At 37.7% G+C, this 19,926-nt stretch overlaps 1 protein-coding gene across 1 annotated transcript in view; it reads right to left on the bottom strand.

Moving 5' to 3' along the window:
- The window catches only part of LOC136886360 (serine/threonine-protein kinase/endoribonuclease IRE1), a 387,729-nt gene that overhangs the window by 109,491 nt on the left and 258,312 nt on the right, over positions 1–19,926 (bottom strand). The window contains exon 12 of the mRNA XM_068231041.1: positions 4,846–5,039. Coding sequence (XP_068087142.1) covers positions 4,846–5,039 — 194 coding nt within the window. The remainder of the gene's footprint in view (positions 1–4,845; positions 5,040–19,926) is intronic.

Raw genomic sequence — 19,926 nt, 5'->3', positions numbered from 1 at the left:
CAAATACTACAAACAAGCCAATAGTTACGTCAACGCAAACAGATCCCCCTCCAACACAAACCTTCAGCTATAACACACGTAGCAAGAAGTCTACTGTTGCAAATACTTCTAGCTCATAACGTTACAAGCTATCTTTGTCACCATCAAATGGTAAGTGCACACGATTCTACTTCAATATTTTCAAATATCTTTTCACATACCGTAATTAACTCTACGTTTCTTGCTTCCTTTTACAGATTCCACTATTATATGCCTTTTCAACTAGAATATCTGCAAACTCACAACTCGCAACATTTGAGCATTACTTCAAATTTTGAGATGGTCCATAGAGATCCTATTTGAAACTGTTCTTCAACTTCTATTCTATAACTTCATATCCTCAACGTGTTCTACAACTTCACCATATGCCTCTGACTTTCGTCTTTTATCTTCAAGATTATGATTAACTTTGGATCTCTCGACCAACCTTTGAATTTTATTCTCTCTTCTTTACTTTGATTATATACGATTTTTCGCCATCGTCTAATTATAACCGCCAGAATATAGACTTTATTTTTATGCAATCTTACTACAGTACTTGTTGTATAACAATCTGTTGTTTTATCCATTGCACTTATTTTAGCAGCCTTCTAATGTTAATTTTGTTAATACTTCCACTATTATATCTCATCACATTGTATTTTTTAAACCATCATTGTTATTTTTAATATTATTTTACTTCAAATCTCCTCAAGATTTTAAAATTCATTTCATTATTACATGTTATTTAGACGCTTATTTTTAATTTAAGGTTAAGACTATGGCTGATGATGCCTTCAGGGAAGGCGAAACATGTACCACTATTAGTTAACAAATTTATGTAAATCATCCAAGACTAGACTTTGTATTGATTAGGTGGTCTAATAAATAACTTACTGTTATTATTTCAATCAAATATCATCAATACGGACCAAAAATGATATTTATTACATGTAATATCAATTTAGTATTCGAGAGGCTAATTTTCATACCATACTCATTGCACCTATTTTCAAGTTCCAAGATATTACACTGCAGGCTTTCGGCACAATCTGCCATTAAGACCAAGTTGTCAGCATAGGCCAGGGCAGATCTAAGATTAATTGGTGGTTGGTTTACTGGTGTCAGAATAGCATGTTGCAATACATCAGTATGTGCCAAATTATCCCCTTCTAAATGAAGCATATCTTCATGGGCCATACAGATCGCGTACATCTTTTCACGATCCTGGGGTGTTAAATGGTCCAGCCGTAACTGTTCTCATACTCTTTGGGATCACAACTGAACAACCTGGGTGTTATTATTCTGAACCTTCTTACTCACTGGCTGGTCTCAAACCTGACCACTGCTTTCTGAGAGGATAGACCCTTCAACTTTGTGTACTGCGGCCGGCGACTCATTCACTAAGTCCATCAGTCTGATAACGGAGCTTCTCAAACTCCATTCCCTATCTGTTGTGTTTAACATACTAACAAGAGTGATATAACCTTTAGATCTTGTTAGACATGCCGTTAAGTACATTCCTGGTTTAACATTTTGCTTTTTGATAAGGCCTTCTGCCGTATCTTTGTCCACCTCTATTGTTACCAATCTTTTCGGCCCCTGGTTCAAGTTTCACGATCATCGTTTCTTATGCACGTCTCGGGCATCTTTTCCCAGCTACTACAGCATACCTTTCCTTGTAATTCAAGACACTATCCCTCAATATGTCTTTCCCTATAATTCTGTCCTGTTTCATGTTAAATTCATTTTATACCACATGGAAATCTGGCTGCCAACCTCTGATCAGAATTCGTATTCTATCCTTGGTTTGCGTCAAACCCCTATTAATTTGTTTTAACTCAAGGATCTCCTTTTGGTTTTTCCACACTCCTTGTGGGACACATCCTTCCTTTATTAATGACATATCGCTTCCAGTATTCATCAAAAGTCTTAGGGCATCTCGTCGCCCTGACGTTTCTACCAGCACGGTACTTTCATACCTGTTATTGACTTTACTGGGTCCCTCACTCCTCCTGGGTGCCACAGGCGTCCCTTTTTTGTGGCCCCTATTTAGTTTAAATATTTCTTTAGCGTATTAAACCAGCAGTCCTTGACTGTGGTGCATACACTGCACTGCACAACAGGGCTGCCTCCGTAGTAATTGCACGAGTCCTATGTTTTGGACTCTTATCTCGTCCTGTTTCATGTCTTGTATCACACTATTGTGTGACTAAGCTCGTTTTAAGGGCAACATGTTGCCTGGGCTTTCGTATTACTCTCCTCTTCAGGCATTTGGCTCTCTTCTGCCTTGTCCTACTGCATTTTAAACACCTTTTTTCCCTTTGGTATTCACCCGTAGGTCGACTGTAGGTGTGCCTTACATGCCTTTCACTTACATCTGGATTCCTTTCCTTATCTGCTTGTTTGCGCTTACACTGCCATGCCCAATGGCCAAACTTTCCACAATAATGACACTTTAGTTTCTCCTTGGAGTACCCTGTACCCTTTCGGATTTCTTTCATATTCCCTTGCTTGCAATCTCTAGCCATGTGGTTTTCTCTGCTGGTGTGCCGGACCAGCTACCCATCCTCGGTGCTACAGTATTACGTCTCACTAAGGCCTCTCGTGCCTTCTGCAAATTTAAGAGACTTCTTCCTGTCTAACCGTGCTGACTGCCTCCTCAAATATTTTAAGAGGCTTGGTTCTGCACTGTACTTTGGATACACACATTCTGTATTCCCTGGACAAATCCTGCTATGTCGGTCTTTCTCAATACTCATCACTGGGCAAGCTTGTATTCTCCCGGTTCTTCTTCAAGGTGCCCAATCTACTATGGGTTCCTTAGGCCCTTGACTACTCTAAAATAATTGATACAAGTACAAATCGAACGTACCCTGTTTCCCGTATTACTCCCACAAGGTCTCTTTTGCATTTCTCCAGCTAATGATATCACTTCTTGCTAACAGTTTCTCACAAATTGATCCCGTAATTTCCATTAAAATAGATTTAAAGAATAACGCCTGATCCAGCTCTCTAATCATGCCCTGCGTGGATCCTACATTTGCAATAAATTCCCGAAGACTAGCAGCTTTGCTCCTGTCAAACTCATGATCTATTAGTCTATGCCTTTCTGTCCCTGATAACTATAACATTCCTTCACTACCATCATTTGAAGAGTTGACTGAAAGATTATCACCCTGCTGATTACTTGACTCTGCCATTACTTAATTACGTATGGGTACTTAACCCTGCCCAAATAAACTGAAGTTTCTTCTTCCTGGCGCTGCTCTGGTTCTGGGCTGGCTCCCCTGCTCTTATATCTACCTAGGCTATAATCAAGATTCTCCTTTTCCTTGCAAGTCCTCAACTCAACTTATTACTGAAGTAGATAATCTACCTCCCCTTAACTTGGCAGAGATTCAACGACGACGACAGACAATCACCAAAAAGCAACCAACAAAGAGCAAATAGCGAAGAAGAGCCCTTATCAGCCCCTTCAACTTCTTATAAGGCTCTGGTGTACCACACCCAAGAAATCCTGAAAATCTCCCTTTCCATTTACTTCTGTTTTTACTAGTCCACCTCTTACAATACTGATGACTATGTGTCATCCCTATTTGTCAGCAGACATGTAGGATCTTGCACTTGTTTATGCTCAACTCTGTTATTCTAAATCTCGTGTTGCTTTCCTCATCTGATTGCACCATGTCATATTTTGCAATCTTACACCACAGAATACAGAAATAACATTTGTTATGCTTCTCTAAATCTACTACCTTAATTCAGCCTTCTTATATGAATCTATGACTGAATGTTCTTTACCATAATTTAATACCATTATCAACTTATGGACACTATTTCTCCTACATTCCCAAAGTCATAGGTTCGATCCTTGGAGAGACTAGCTGTCCTGAGTTTGAATCTCAGAGACATGACAGATTCATCTGTTGGATGGAGATGTAAAGCCTTGAATTAACTCCTTGGTGTTATTCGACAGAAGTAAGCTATGTGCTGACACCCGGTTTCACCCTCTCCCCACCTCATTATCATCCTCTCCCACCCAAACATGCGGCTTACCCATGAGCGTCAAATAGAAAGACCTGCACAAGATGAGCTGAACACGTCCTCGGACACTCCAGGCTAAATAAAACCTCTGGCAGTGATCCACGGGACCCTGGCAGCCCTACAATATGCGTGACATACCGCATCCTCATGTGTTCTCACAAGATAGTACCACAGTTTTTTTTTTGTTGCTTTTTTACAATTGGCTTTATGTCAAACAGACACAGATAGTTCTTGTGGCAACGATGGGATATGAAAGGGGGAGTGGAAAGGAAGCATAGCCCTAATTAAGACACAGCCCCAGCATTTGGCTGGTGTGACAATGGGAAGCGACAGAAAACCATCTTCAGGGCTGCCGACAGTGGTGTTCGAACTCACTATCTCCCGAATGCAAGTTCACAGGTGTGCGCCTCTAACCGCACGGCCAATTCGCTTGGTTGGTAGTCTTTCAAGATGATGCTTGTGAATACATAAGGCTCGTGTCTTAAGGATGGGTCAATGACTCATCGTTTTCTTGTCCCATGTCCAGTAAGGTCACCTAATCTGTCCGCAATAGAAGATATGCAGGATCAGCAAGGACGTCATCTCTGACACAGTATCGACCTTCAACCTGCAATATGTTGACATGCATCATAAGAATATACAATGGCTATGCAAATCTCTTCCAAACCAATCAGCCAGAGGCAGTGCTACACCTACATCGTACTGACATGTTCCCAGCAGTAAGCTGCACTACGCCCATTTAAAAGGTAAGCAGATAATGCAGATGGGACGATAACTTACAGTTCTTGAACCTCCATTTAACATTTCAGGTGCAATCCAACCATCAGTTCCTGTGACTCCTGAACATCTTGAGAAAGACATTCTTCCAACTTTTAGCTTTTTGCACAATCCAAAGTCAGAAATCATGGCCCGAACTTCACCTTTGGCATTATCCACTGAGATCAGCACATTGTGGGGTTTTATGTCACGGTGTACTAGAAAAGAAAGGAATAATAAATACCACAATTAAATTAAAATTACTGAAATAAGCATAAGTTATGTAAATTCATGGGTTTTAAAAATTTCAGTTACAATGAACCAACTTTTCAAAATATCACCAAGTATTAAAGATTAAATTGAAATTTCTGGAAGAGGTACACCTTTTCAGCATTAGAAATGATTGATATCAGATCATACAGGAAGGTCACTTAACTGCTTACCTTCAGAGAGGAAAACACCAAGTCCATGTATTGGACTATAATTATGATGGCTGTTATTAGTGGTGATTATTAATTGAATTGCTGATTTTCAAACAGACGTAAGTTACAAAAATAGCAAAAGTAAGTTGGGCATGGTTTCATGTACAATACACACGGCTTTATAATTGGATGTTGTAAGAGACGTAAATCCCTATGCAAATATGGCGATTACATCGCCAACAATTTTGCGCTGATTTTCTAAATGCCGTAACATCAGGACTTGCACCCTTTAGAAATTTATTAGCTACAACACAGGTAACTATGTGCTTCGTTAACACACCCGAGGAATCACAAAGAAACAAAGGAATTATAAGGTCCACCTATTCAATACTGAAAATTATGTGATAGATTCTACAAGTCTGTTAAATCTTCACATTCATTTAGTCAAATGGGAGGGGTTTCGACAAAAATTGTATGTCATCATCAGCCAAGAAAAGAAAACAAAGACATTAGAAAAACATTAACATTTACCTCTCTATAGTAAAATTATACCAATAATTTACAAAATTATTCATATTAGGGCTAAAATGTTTACACAAATGTGAGCTGGTAATTGTATTACATCGGTGTATGTTTATATAATGAGGTGTGCACCATAATAATTATAATTGAGAGATATGCTAAAAAATCTTTGTACAATATGCTTTGTAGTAAAATGTATACAATTGTCAATTTTCAGTACTAAATAAGTGTAATATCTTTTTTGTTTTACACACAATTTAATACATACCCATCTATTTTTAATAATGTAATGTTTTCGGTCTTGCAGTAATCTTCAAATGTATGAGATGTGGAGGCTGGTCCTCGGTCAGATATTATTTGTACAGGGTTTCCGAATATTGCTTTCTGTGTCTCCAGTTTGGCAATTACCTCTTTCTTCATAGGAGACTTTGTTGGGTACAGCCATATGATTTAGTTTAGTCTTCCAGCATGAACTGCACTGTACAGCATATTCATCTTTTTAGTCATCGTTGTCATCGCCTTCTTCTTCGTTGTCTTTGTTATCTCCATCGTCCTCAAGTTTTGACAGCAATTCTGAATTGATCAGGTGCCGTAAAATGTGCCTTGTTAGTTCGTATTCATCTCCCTCAAATCGCAAGCACACCACACTGCACACTGTAATCAAGTCACTTACTTATAGTCATACTCGGCTGAACCTTTTGAAAATTGAAATCATGTAAACTCTTGTAACCTCTTACAGTTCTGTTGATCACCTTCTTTATTATGTATAAATTTATGCAGGGTTTTAACAGCAGACACAGATGCAGTAAAAATATTCCTATTTAGTCTCTGAATGTCTCCTAACATTTTCATTCTGGATTGCTACTGGCATATTTACTTGAACTTCGCGTTGTTAACTCACACGTAAGAGTCAATTTCCATTACAGTTCAATATCGTTGTCAATGATTATTAGCTATTAGCTTGACCATGATGGCCACCTATGGTCCGTATTGACTTAATTACTACAGTTAAAAATGTCCAAGTTCTGCCTAGTCAACACAATTCAGAATATATTCTACATCTTGAACTACCGCAAACTACTGACATACTTAACAGATAAACGTTGACTCAACTAAGTGTAAATAACAAGGATAATGGGCGCCACCTGCAAAACAATTGCAGGAATATTTAATGGTGTAGAGCAACGAGCCACTCTCTCTCTCAAGGCGGCGGTCATCAGGCTGACGAGGCTCCAGACTTGCTTTGTAACCTTACCTGTTTGCTATATAACCCCTGAAATTAAATTTGGGTAACATGCCAGGTTCAGCCTTACTCCACTGACAAAAGACTCACTTAAAGTTTGATTCTATGACTTTACTCCCAGAATAAGAACTAATATGTGACAAACACCAAAAAATAAACACTTATGCAACCCACTTAGTGCTTGCTGTTTACATAGAGCTAATATACACAATACCACCCAACAAAATCATCTCTTCACGAGATTTACTCGTTTGCCGTCTTACAAAGGCAAATTACACATCATTAAAATCTTCAATAAACATAGAACATCGAATAAGAACTAATATGTGACAAACACCAACAAAATAAACACTTATGCAACCCACTTAGTGCTTGCTGTTTACATAGAGCTAATATACACAATACCACCCAACAAAATCATCTCTTCACGAGATTTACTCGTTTGCCGTCTTACAAAGGCAAATTACACATCATTAAAATCTTCAATAAACATAGAACATCATTATACTTTAAACATACCTCCAGGTAAGAGCCCCTTCACACTCCACTGTTACCGTGAATTCTAATCTGGTAGAGAAAAGTACGACGACTATTTCTCTACATATGGACGCAACCTTCTTAAGACGAGCATCCCTAACCTTATTCACACTTCTTCGTCGACGTCTTGAATTCTTTCCAATTGCTGGCTGGACAGAAAGTGTTACATCTCCAGAGGCAAGCAAATAGCAAAATTCTTCATCAACTGAAGCTGCATACTCGGGAGACAAGTTCCAAACAAACACTTTCTTTTACAGAAAGTCCACTGCAAAGCCGGTAAGTCGTTGAGATTATACCATGATCACTCCGTAACAGATACTCACGTACAATAGCAGATCGTACAGCAAACTGCGCAAATACGTCGCTCCCGCAGACCAGTACAAATGAGAAACACACAGTATCAGCATCAGAGTCAGAAACACAATGAGAATCAGAATCAGAAACAGGATGAGAATCAGAATCGGAATCAGAGTGACTCGCCGCACACGCGTACCCACTTATATGTCTTGCTACACGTGGTAATCGCGTCCTGAAAAGTTTAGTGGTAGCAACGCTCACACCGGCACTTCTTCCCGCGTCACTCAGTCAACACAAACCTCGCTCAAAACAAAGCCCTCGCATTGGCTATCGAGTATATGATGTGACATAGACCGTCCACTCATGTATGTCCACATTGATTCACTCCAATTCTTCAACCGATACAACCTGCCGTACCCCGTGTTTTCAAACCACCTGTTGCAACACATCCAACTGACTTCAACCGTCCTTCCCGATATAGTCGCAGTTTTCCCGGTTGCACAATCCTTACGGCTAGGCCATATTTACAGACTCTTACCCAAACGGAAATTTATGCAAAATATAATGATGAACATATGCAATATTCCCTAACTATACATTCTTCTTATAATATTACGTTTTTACATGGTAAATAAACAAAATTACATGATTTTAACCTAACAAACTATATACGAAAATTTCCTAACCTAAAAACTCGGGGATCGTACATACGTACGGTTACAATACCTCCCCTTGATTTGTGAAGATTATATACAATACATCTGAGCAAATCACATTTCAGTACAGCAGCCTACACAGCCTGTCAAAGTCACTCAGGATTTAAAGAAAATTCACATATTCTTCTTAACATACACAAAACATCTGAACTTACAATACTTCACCTTACATACCTCTTAAGATTGTGAATATTGTGTGTACCAATCATGTCACCTTTGTTATTCAACAGGTGATAAGCACATTTGCCAACTTTCTTACCTACTGTGTAAGGTCCCTGATACAATTTAAAAAACTTATGAATTTCTTTGTTGTCTGCAGATGAAATGTGTGGAACCTTTAGTAACACCTCCTCCCCTACTTCAAAACTATCTCCATGATGCCTCCCCTGCTGCATCATTCTCCTATCAGCTGACTTCCTTAAATTCTGCCTCGCTAAATCAATCACCTTTGAAGATACCACTTCTGCTGAGGGTAGATCTACCATGGTTGCCAATCTCACACAAAAACTCTCTTCCCATTCTTTCACACACAACTTACACAGACTTACATTCGGAACACATATACATTTCACAATCAAAACATCCCTCCTGTTCTGAAAACACACCACAATCGCACCTCTTTCATCAATACTCTTCCACACTTCAATGAAATCATTCGTACGATCTTCAGCATCAGATATTCCACTCAACATACGTTTGAATCGACCTCCTGTTCTCTCATACACATTGTCACTCTCAATTTCTTTGAACTTTCTCCAAATACCAAAAAGCTTTCCAACACAATTACTCCTCATAAAATCTTCAAATCCTGAATCCCCATAATATTCACAACCACTCTTATGATTCTCATTATGCACAAAATGTGACCTAACCTCCACTTCACAAAAAATTTCACCCACAGCATCGACAGTTTTCCTCCACTCATCCTTATCGGACATACCAGCTTCAATCACCTCAATCTCATTCACACAACCCTTCTCACACTTTCCTTCACTCACACTCTCTCTCTTCCTGAAATCACTACTATCACTGAACTCGCGATCCCGACCATTACTACTAAATTCTCCCACATCCATCGCTGTTCCCACTCGCACATCATTCATGCCATCAACACTGTTGCTCTTGACCCTCTTAACGGAAGTTTCATTAATCTCAAAATCATCACTACTTTGACACATTATCGACGTAACATTAATCTCCTCAATTACACCATCCTCTACAACATGATATGTCTTCCTCAAAGACTCCTCCTCCACAAAATAATCTTCATCACCTTTACAACTAACTTCCTTTTCAATTTCTGCAACTTCCCAAAGAGCATCAATTACCACAGTGTTATCACCATCAATTTTAGCACATAGTAGGTCCTCCGACAAATCCTCCTCCTTTTCTTCACACCCCTTACCCCCAAAATCCCTCAAATCAACACCTTCCCTCCCTACATTATCAATTCCTTTCTCCACACTACTACCCCAATCATTAGCTGCCGTGCAATGCTTATCAATTAAATTACTTACCTCCTCCCCTACATTACTAATTTTATCACTTAATTCCTTCCCCTGATTACTAATTTGACTACTTAAATTATTCCCTTGATCAATCAATTTGGCCAACTGCTCCAATACTAACTTCATAAACTCATTATTACCCCCCATGCTACTTTGATTTTGATCACTACCTTCCCCTTCACCCCCCACTACAATTCCATACACTTTTTCCACAGACATATTATCACTCTGAAAACTACTTTCATCAAACTTTGTGTGCTTGTGCCACAACTGCTCTCCTCATCATTAACTGACATACTTCCTTTATGCACTTTTCTCCTTCTCAAATTCATTACACTACTATTACTCTTACTATTATTCATATTCCACTGATAAAACATAGAACTCAAAACATGACAACACCGATACATAACTCCTAACACAAGCTCATTAAAACACTGGACCAAATGTGCCTACCAAGGTCATATAGCAAGTCTGGATATCATTCTGCCTCACGTTGGCGGCGCCAATTGAACTACCGCAAACTACTGACATACTTAACAGATAAACGTTGACTCAACTAAGTGTAAATAACAAGGATAATGGGCGCCACCTGCAAAACAATTGCAGGAATATTTAATGGTGTAGAGCAACGAGCCACTCTCTCTCTCAAGGCGGCGGTCATCAGGCTGACGAGGCTCCAGACTTGCTTTGTAACCTTACCTGTTTGCTATATAACCCCTGAAATTAAATTTGGGTAACATGCCAGGTTCAGCCTTACTCCACTGACAAAAGACTCACTTAAAGTTTGATTCTATGACTTTACTCCCAGAATAAGAACTAATATGTGACAAACACCAAAAAATAAACACTTATGCAACCCACTTAGTGCTTGCTGTTTACATAGAGCTAATATACACAATACCACCCAACAAAATCATCTCTTCACGAGATTTACTCGTTTGCCGTCTTACAAAGGCAAATTACACATCATTAAAATCTTCAATAAACATAGAACATCGAATAAGAACTAATATGTGACAAACACCAACAAAATAAACACTTATGCAACCCACTTAGTGCTTGCTGTTTACATAGAGCTAATATACACAATACCACCCAACAAAATCATCTCTTCACGAGATTTACTCGTTTGCCGTCTTACAAAGGCAAATTACACATCATTAAAATCTTCAATAAACATAGAACATCATTATACTTTAAACATACCTCCAGGTAAGAGCCTCTTCACACTCCACTGTTACCGTGAATTCTAATCTGGTAGAGAAAAGTACGACGACTATTTCTCTACATATGGACGCAACCTTCTTAAGACGAGCATCCCTAACCTTATTCACACTTCTTCGTCGACGTCTTGAATTCTTTCCAATTGCTGGCTGGACAGAAAGTGTTACATCTCCAGAGGCAAGCAAATAGCAAAATTCTTCATCAACTGAAGCTGCATACTCGGGAGACAAGTTCCAAACAAACACTTTCTTTTACAGAAAGTCCACTGCAAAGCCGGTAAGTCGTTGAGATTATACCATGATCACTCCGTAACAGATACTCACGTACAATAGCAGATCGTACAGCAAACTGCGCAAATACGTCGCTCCCGCAGACCAGTACAAATGAGAAACACACAGTATCAGCATCAGAGTCAGAAACACAATGAGAATCAGAATCAGAAACAGGATGAGAATCAGAATCGGAATCAGAGTGACTCGCCGCACACGCGTACCCACTTATATGTCTTGCTACACGTGGTAATCGCGTCCTGAAAAGTTTAGTGGTAGCAACGCTCACACCGGCACTTCTTCCCGCGTCACTCTGTCAACACAAACCTCGCTCAAAACAAAGCCCTCGCATTGGCTATCGAGTATATGATGTGACATAGACCGTCCACTCATGTATGTCCACATTGATTCACTCCAATTCTTCACATTGATTCACTCCAATTCTTCAACCGATACAACCTGCCGTACCCCGTGTTTTCAAACTACCTGTTGCAACACATCCAACTGACTTCAACCGTCCTTCCCGATATAGTCGCAGTTTTCCCGGTTGCACAATCCTTACGGCTAGGCCATATTTACAGACTCTTACCCAAACGGAAATTTATACAAAATATAATGATGAACATATGCAATATTCCCTAACTATACATTCTTCTCATAATATTACGTTTTTACATGGTAAATAAACAAAATTACATGATTTTAACCTAACAAACTATATACGAAAATTTCCTAACCTAAAAACTCGGGGATCGTACATACGTACGGTTACAATCTAAACTATCATTTACATATATACACTCAAGTACGTTTTGAGAAACTTTAAATTCTCTTCTTCAGCTTATGGTTAAAATCGCATGCATTTGAAGACCATATTATTTACAATGTTTGATATCCTTACAGAATATGGTCAAAATGACAATACAACATTAAAAATTCAAACATGGAAAATCTTTCATGTTACTGTCGCCGGTGGTGAGAAATTAATAACGTGGATGGAAACTAAGGAACTCCCAGACATATCAAAAAATTCAATTAAATTTTTTTGTTGTTGCTGTAAATTTATGTAAATATGTGTTTTATTTGTTGTGAAATTTTGTGGATTTAAAGACTTTTCAGGACTCACAGAAGAGACAATTATATTTATTTAATCATTGAGTGTTAAAAGAAAAAGACATTGATTTTGGTATTGGAGATTTCCAGTAGTGTATATGTTGTAACCCATCTTTTGTATCACCCTGTGTTTGCCACGTGGAGGCTTCGATCACGAAATCGCCGAGTTTCGCAATCGAAACCTCTAGAATATGTTTCTCACATTACCATATATGGCGCTGTAATCCTATTGGAGAAAATAACAATAATTTTTATTGGTGACATGTCTGGTCGAATCATAGGTAGCTTCCCTGATTGGCTGTTTGAGTGTTTCTCAATTTCCGGCCTTTGGTTCCTTAGCAGGAGCAAGGCTCTGGTCCGCGTCTTTGGTTTTCGTATGTCTTAACAATCGGACGCTCAGCGGCTCCAGTCGCTCGGGGTAAGCATGTTTTCTATTTCTCAAATGTTAAATTAATATGTTAATTCATTTGTTTCAGAGTTTACCTTAGACCCAGGTTTTCATCGTTTTGATTTTGTAATGCCTTAGCTCGTCAGCTAGGCGTATCCTTTGTTTTGGAGGCAATTCCTTTTTATTAACCTTTGGTGTAATGTAAATTCTTTTTTTTTTTTTTTTTCATTTTTTTCATTTGGGTTGCCTCCAATAACGCAGCGTCAATTTAGAGTAAGCCTAAATTCCCTGTACAAATAATATCTGACCGAGGACCAGCCTCCACATCTCATACATTTGAAGATTGCGATGCGTCTCTCACTGATGTGTATTAGGAGAAGACAGCAACTTTGAAGGCCTCTGCTTTAAATTTCAATTTGTAGACACCCTTCCATTTTGAGGTTGTAATTATGTCATATTCCGTCTTAAATTTCATTGTCGAAGTTATGCTCACCTTCTTAAATGTAATTGTAATATTGTGTTGCTATTTGATTTTCTGAAGAACCGCCGATAGGAACCTCGTGGTTCGATTGAACTTTTTCTTAACTGATAATGTTATGCTTTTAATTGGTGTTTATATACCTTGTTAACATTTTTTACTGTGAGTAAACCAGACTAAAGGGTTAATGCTCTCACGTTTTTTTCCCTACAACGTCACGTAAGATCCCGTCCTCTGTAGGGTTTCCGGCCTGCTTCCCATACATCCTTTCTCTAGTTGTCATGTTGGTAACCCTCTGTACCTTTATTTCTAGCCATGTGTATGTTACTGAAATGTAAAATGTTTTTCCTGGTGTATCATCAGCTGACGTTCCTTCAGGTTTGTTATTTTTTATTGTTACCATATCATTTGGTTTTATATGTACCTTATATTATGTGTTCATCTTCTTAAAAGGGGGTGGGTCACAGTTATGTCCAAATTCTATAAAATGTCTGTATGTAGTGTATTAAAATACAGCCGGTTGACCATTAATCCAATATGCTCAAATGTGGCATTATTTGTAGTATTTCATTGTCCCATTGCATGTTGCTGAGACCATCTGCTTATCCATTACAATAACAGAAAATAATTCTATTATTTGTAGATCAAGCCTGCCAGTATAAATTGGGCTTTTTCATATGTCTAAGAAAAATAAAAATAAAATGTAATGGTTCTAAAGGCAACATGACAAACTGAGAAGCCAACATTGAAATTAAAAGTGACCTACTTTGGAGGCAGAGGTCTTGTGGGTGTGTGGACACTGTGAACTCAATCAGCAGACTGTCTTACTGGTGGGTTGAACAACTGGAGGGCTGGATTGGGAGAAGTCTGCAGCATAGAAGGAGAGTTGACTTTTTCCGGCCCACTTGCGTTTTTCTTAATTGACCCCCTTTCTTGTTGCCCTTTCCCTCTCTTTCTCTTTCTAGAATATTGGATTGCTAGTTTGAATAACTAATTATCATCTGCCATGTGTTCCTTCAAACTATTTTCATTGTCAAGTCTCTGTAATTTGTAAATTTCTAATTTCTCGAGAATATTCAACTGTTTACCCTTGTTTGAAGGGTGTAGCAGAACCATATCACTTTCGATGTTCGTGAACTTGGGCCGATGACCTTAGATGTTAGGCCCCTTTAAACAACAAGCATCATCATCATCATATGTTCGTGAACTGGTGATTGTTTCACACATGGCAGAGTATCTAACTTATTTTCCTGCATTAACATGCTCTTTGTAACGTACTGCTACACTTCCACCCGACTGCCCAAACTACCCTTTTTTTTTTTTTTTTGCACTTTTGGCATGTCAGCCTATACCGTCCCAATTTACTATAAATACTGTTTGTGTTCACACTATTAGAATTGAAAGATATTTTATTATTATTATTATTATTATTATTATTATTATTATTATTATTATTATTATTAGTCCCAAAAGACACCTTAATACTGTATTATGTTTTGCAAACAGTTTGGCCAGACTGTATGACTGCCTATTGATATAAGTAAAATTCACAAATTTCTTCTTTTCTTTCTTGTTTACGAGGGAAGTTTGAGGTTTATTCATGATGTTACTCTTGATCCTATTTACGTAATTTTTGAAGTAGCCATTTCTTTTGGCAATGCTGTATTTGATATTCATCTCTTTATTGAATTCATTTTTCTATAGTAGTATGTTAATGGCTTTGTTAATCATGCTATAGAATACCACCTTTTTGTGTTGTCCCGGGTGGTTAGAAAAGTTGTTAATTATGATACCTGTTTGTGTGGGTTTCCTACATACTTTGTATACCAAATTTTCATTATTTCTAGTTATTGTTACATCTAAGTACATAGGTCAAACTTTTGTTCTCCTCCTTTTTAATTGTAAACTTGATGTCTTTATCTATACTATTCAACTGGTCTAACAAACTATCCAGCTTAAGTTCCTGTTCATTGATAATAACGAATGCATTGTCCACGTATCTTAATTCTTTTATTCTATTTACTATTTTGGTTGATTCTAGATAGTCCATATAGATGTCTGCCAGGATAAAGGATGCAGGTGATCCCATAGCCAAACCTCTTACTTGCTTACAGAAGTTATTATTAAATGTAAAAAAGTTACTCTCAAGTGTGAACGTTAATAAATTTGTTAATTTCCACTTTGCTTAAAGGACTGTGTGTTGCTAAATTTTCTTTTGGCAATATCCTTGATATCGAAACTATGGATAATACTGTCCTCAGATAATATTGTGTTTTTAGTTCTATTGCAAAAATCTGTAGTATTGCAAAGACTCGTTTTTGCATTAAACTTATAATGTTTCCTTAAGAACTTATCTATGAATTTTGCTGTCTTGTATGTGGGGCTGTTCATAAACTTTTTTACATTTAATAATAACATCTATAAGCAAGTAAGAGGTTTGGCTATGGGATCACCTGCATCTTGTTGTTGTTGTTGTTGTTGCTAGTGGCTTTACGTCGCACCGACACAGATAGGCTTTCTGGCAACGATGGGAGAGGAAAGGGCTAGGAGTTGGAAGGAAGCGGCCGTGGCCTTAATTAAGGTACAGCCCCAGCAGTTGCCTGCTATGAAAATGGGAAACCACAGAAAACAATCTTCACAGGCTGCCGTCACCTGCATCTGGTATCCTGGCAGACATCTGTATGAACTATCTAGAATCAACCAAAATAGTAAATAGAATAAAAGGATTAACGTACGTGGACGATGCATTCGTCGTTATCAATGAACAGGAACTTAAGCTGGATAGTTTGTTAGACCAGTTGAATAATATAGACAAATACATCAAGTTTACAATTAAAAAGGAGGAGAACAAAAGTTTGACCTATGTACTTAGATGTAACAATAACTAGAAATAATGAAAATTTGGTATACAAAGTATGTAGGAAACCCACACAAACAGGTATCATAATTAACAACTTTTCTAACCACCCGGGACAACACAAACAGGCGGTATTCTATAGCATGATTAACAAAGCCATTAACATACTACTATAGAAAAATGAATTCAATAAAGAGATGAATATCAAATACAGCATTGCCAAAAGAAATGGCTACTCCAAAAATTATGTAAATAGGATCAGAGTAAGGTCATGAATAAAGATAAAACTTATCTCGTAAACAAGAAAGAAAAGAAATTTGTGAATTTTACTTATATCAATAGGCAGTCATATAGTCTGGCCAAAATGTTCACGAAACATAATACAGTATTAATGTGTCTTTTAGTAATAATAATAATAATAATAATAATAATAATAATAATAATAATAATAATCATCTTGTTCAATTCTAATAATGTGAACACAAAGAGTATAGTAAATCAGGTGACATGCCAAGAGTGCAAAAAAAAAAAAAAAAGTATGTGGGGCTGTCAGGTAGAAGTGTAGCAGTACGTTACAAAGAGCATGTTAACACAAGAAAATAACCTAGATACTCTGCCATATGTGAACACATGCATGATAACAATCACCAGTTCACAAACATCGAAACCGAGCTCGATAGCTGCAGTTGCTTAAGTGCGGCCAGTATCCAGTATTCGGGAGATAGTAGGTTCGAACCCCACTGTCGGCAGCCCTGAAAATGGTTTTCTGTGGTTTCCCATTTTCACACCAGGCAAATGCTGGGGCTGTACCTTAATTAAGGCCACGGCCGCTTCCTTCCTACTCCCTGCCCTTCCCTGTCCCATCGTCGCCATAAGACCTATCTGTGTCGGTGCAACGTAAAGCAAAAAAACCCCACAAACATCGAAAGTGATATGGTTCTGCTACACCCTTCAAACAAGGGTAAACAGATGAATATTCTCGAGAAATTAGAAATTTACAAATTACAGAAACTTGACAACGAAAATAGTTTAAACGAACACATGGCAGATGATAATCAGTTATTCAAACTAGCAATCCAATATTCTAGAAAGAGAAAGAAAGGGAAAGGTCAACAAGAAAGGGGGTCAATTAAGAAAAGTGCAAGTGTGCCGGAAAAAGTCAACTCTCCTTCTATGCTGCAGACTCCTTCCAATCCACTCCTCCAGTTGTTCAACCCACAAGTCAGACAGTCTGCTGATTGAGTTCATAGTACCCACACACCCACAAGACCTCTGCCTCCAAAGTAAGTCACTTTTAATTTCAACGTTGGCTTCTCAGTTCATCATGTTGCCTTTAGAACCATTACATTTTATTTTTATTTTTCTTACAGACATATGAAAAAGCCCAATTTAACATGGCAGGCTTGATCTACAAATAACAGAATTATTTTCTGTTAAGATACTGGAATAGATAAGCAGATGGTCTTAACACCATGCGAGGGGACTATGAAATACCACAAATAATGCCACATTTGAGTATATTGGATTAATGGTTAACCAACTGTATTTCAAAACACTACATAAGACATTTTATAGAATCTGGACATACACAAGAACCTCATTTATCCGGCCCTCATTAATTTTGATCTCTGGTTTATTCGGATCGAAAATAATGAAATTTATTTTTACTTGTAGAGTATTCCTTTAACAGGGTTGACTCTTCTTGAATGTCTTTTCCGCCAAGAATAGTTAAGGACAGGAAATGGAAGTAATTCGGACATGGTCTATCAAAGGTACCGTCCCAGCATTCGCCTAGAATTGAGAATGGGAAACCATGAAAGACCATTCCCAGGATGGCCTAGGTGGGGTTGGAACCCACACTCTTATGAATGCAACACACTACTAATTCACTGATGGTGAATTTGAAAATTAAACTGGCGCTCTATCGCAAGAAACAATGACTCGTGGAGAGGCAACAATTCAGCTGGACAAACTGATGGCCTATTTAGAAACCTAGACTAAAACCACACTGGCAGAACTGATGTTAGTAAAACGTCTTTGTGATCGTGCTGCGCGCAAACGCTATACAAATGTAAAACAGAAAAACTTACAGATTATTTTAGTGTATAAAACAGAGTTGCAAATGTAAGAAAAGTGTTCTTATATTTTTTTGTACAATTCAAAAAATGTATTACAGTCTTCTTATGTTAATAAATTATGTAACATGTACTGTATTTGTTTTTTAGTTTTTTCCAGAGTCTGGATTTTCAATAATCCGGATCACTTAATCCGTATATACGAGGTTCTTGAATTTTTAATGTTGTATTGTCACTTTAACTGTATTCTGTAAGGACATTAAACATCGTAAACAAGGTCTTCAAATGCATGTGATTTTAACCATAAGATGAAGAAGAGAATTTAAAGTTTCTCAGAACATGTACTTGGGTGTATATATCTAAATGATAGATTAGATATATAATATATTCTGAATTGTATTGACTAGGTGGAACTTGGGTATTATTAACTGTCATCGATTTGAACACTGTACATCTCCATTCTGCTATAACGTCATATCACTTTGATTATAATACACCAAAAGCAATAATTTCAAGTCGACTTACATTAGCCAGCGTCCGTTGTTCTAATTGCGTCTTACTATTGTATCATTATTTTGGCAAGTTCTCGATGCTTCCTGATCCTGGACAAGCCCCAAAATTTGCAGGATTTGGGAGAGATTTAGTACACAACTAATATTACTTGAACACAGAAACATTCAATGAATTACAAACAAGCAGGAGATGTACACAACACACAAGTCTTAGCTGAACTGTCAGTATACCAACACACAACAACTGACTGTCTGTCCCTTTTTCCCAGAGTTCCCATGAACACACCAACCATCGTCTTTGACACCGCCCATATGATTCACTCTCCCACACAAGAATACAGAAAACCTATCATGCTGTTTCTTATACAGGACGTGCTAGACTGGTGTAAACATAATGACACTCTGTTTATGAAAAGCACAAGTACAGGAATCACAACCTTAGCTGCAAAGTCATCCTATGAGAAAATTTATGAACTTGACATTTTTAATGTTGCAGATCACATTCTGTATTTGCCACTGACATAAACTCTGTGGAATTAGTGTGACGTTATATTAAACGTAGATGAGTGTTTATTTGAGTCTCGATGTACCTTTACAGAAATTGTCTTTGAAATACTCTCTTCTAAATGAAGAAATCGCTGTGAACTTCTACATCAATGAATCAATGAAAAGGACTACTGGAAAATTTATAATGTCTAATAACGGACCATTTATATTGGTATTATAAATTTACTCATTTGGGACAAATATTTCAGGTTCCCTTTACTTTAACTTTCCAATTACAGGCAATCATACCACCAAGACTTCTGGAATTATGATAATCCTTATTGGCAGCAAACCAAATCACATAATATCAATCATTAATCAGATACCACGTAGTCCAGTTAGTAGACTTGCAACTAATGATAACATCAAGAGGACATCACGACAAGTGGACAATA

The sequence above is a fragment of the Anabrus simplex genome, chromosome 1 (genome assembly GCF_040414725.1).
Source record: "Anabrus simplex isolate iqAnaSimp1 chromosome 1, ASM4041472v1, whole genome shotgun sequence".
In the NCBI taxonomy this organism is placed as follows: Eukaryota; Metazoa; Arthropoda; class Insecta; order Orthoptera; family Tettigoniidae; genus Anabrus; species Anabrus simplex.
This window is presented reverse-complemented; position numbering and strand designations above follow the sequence as displayed.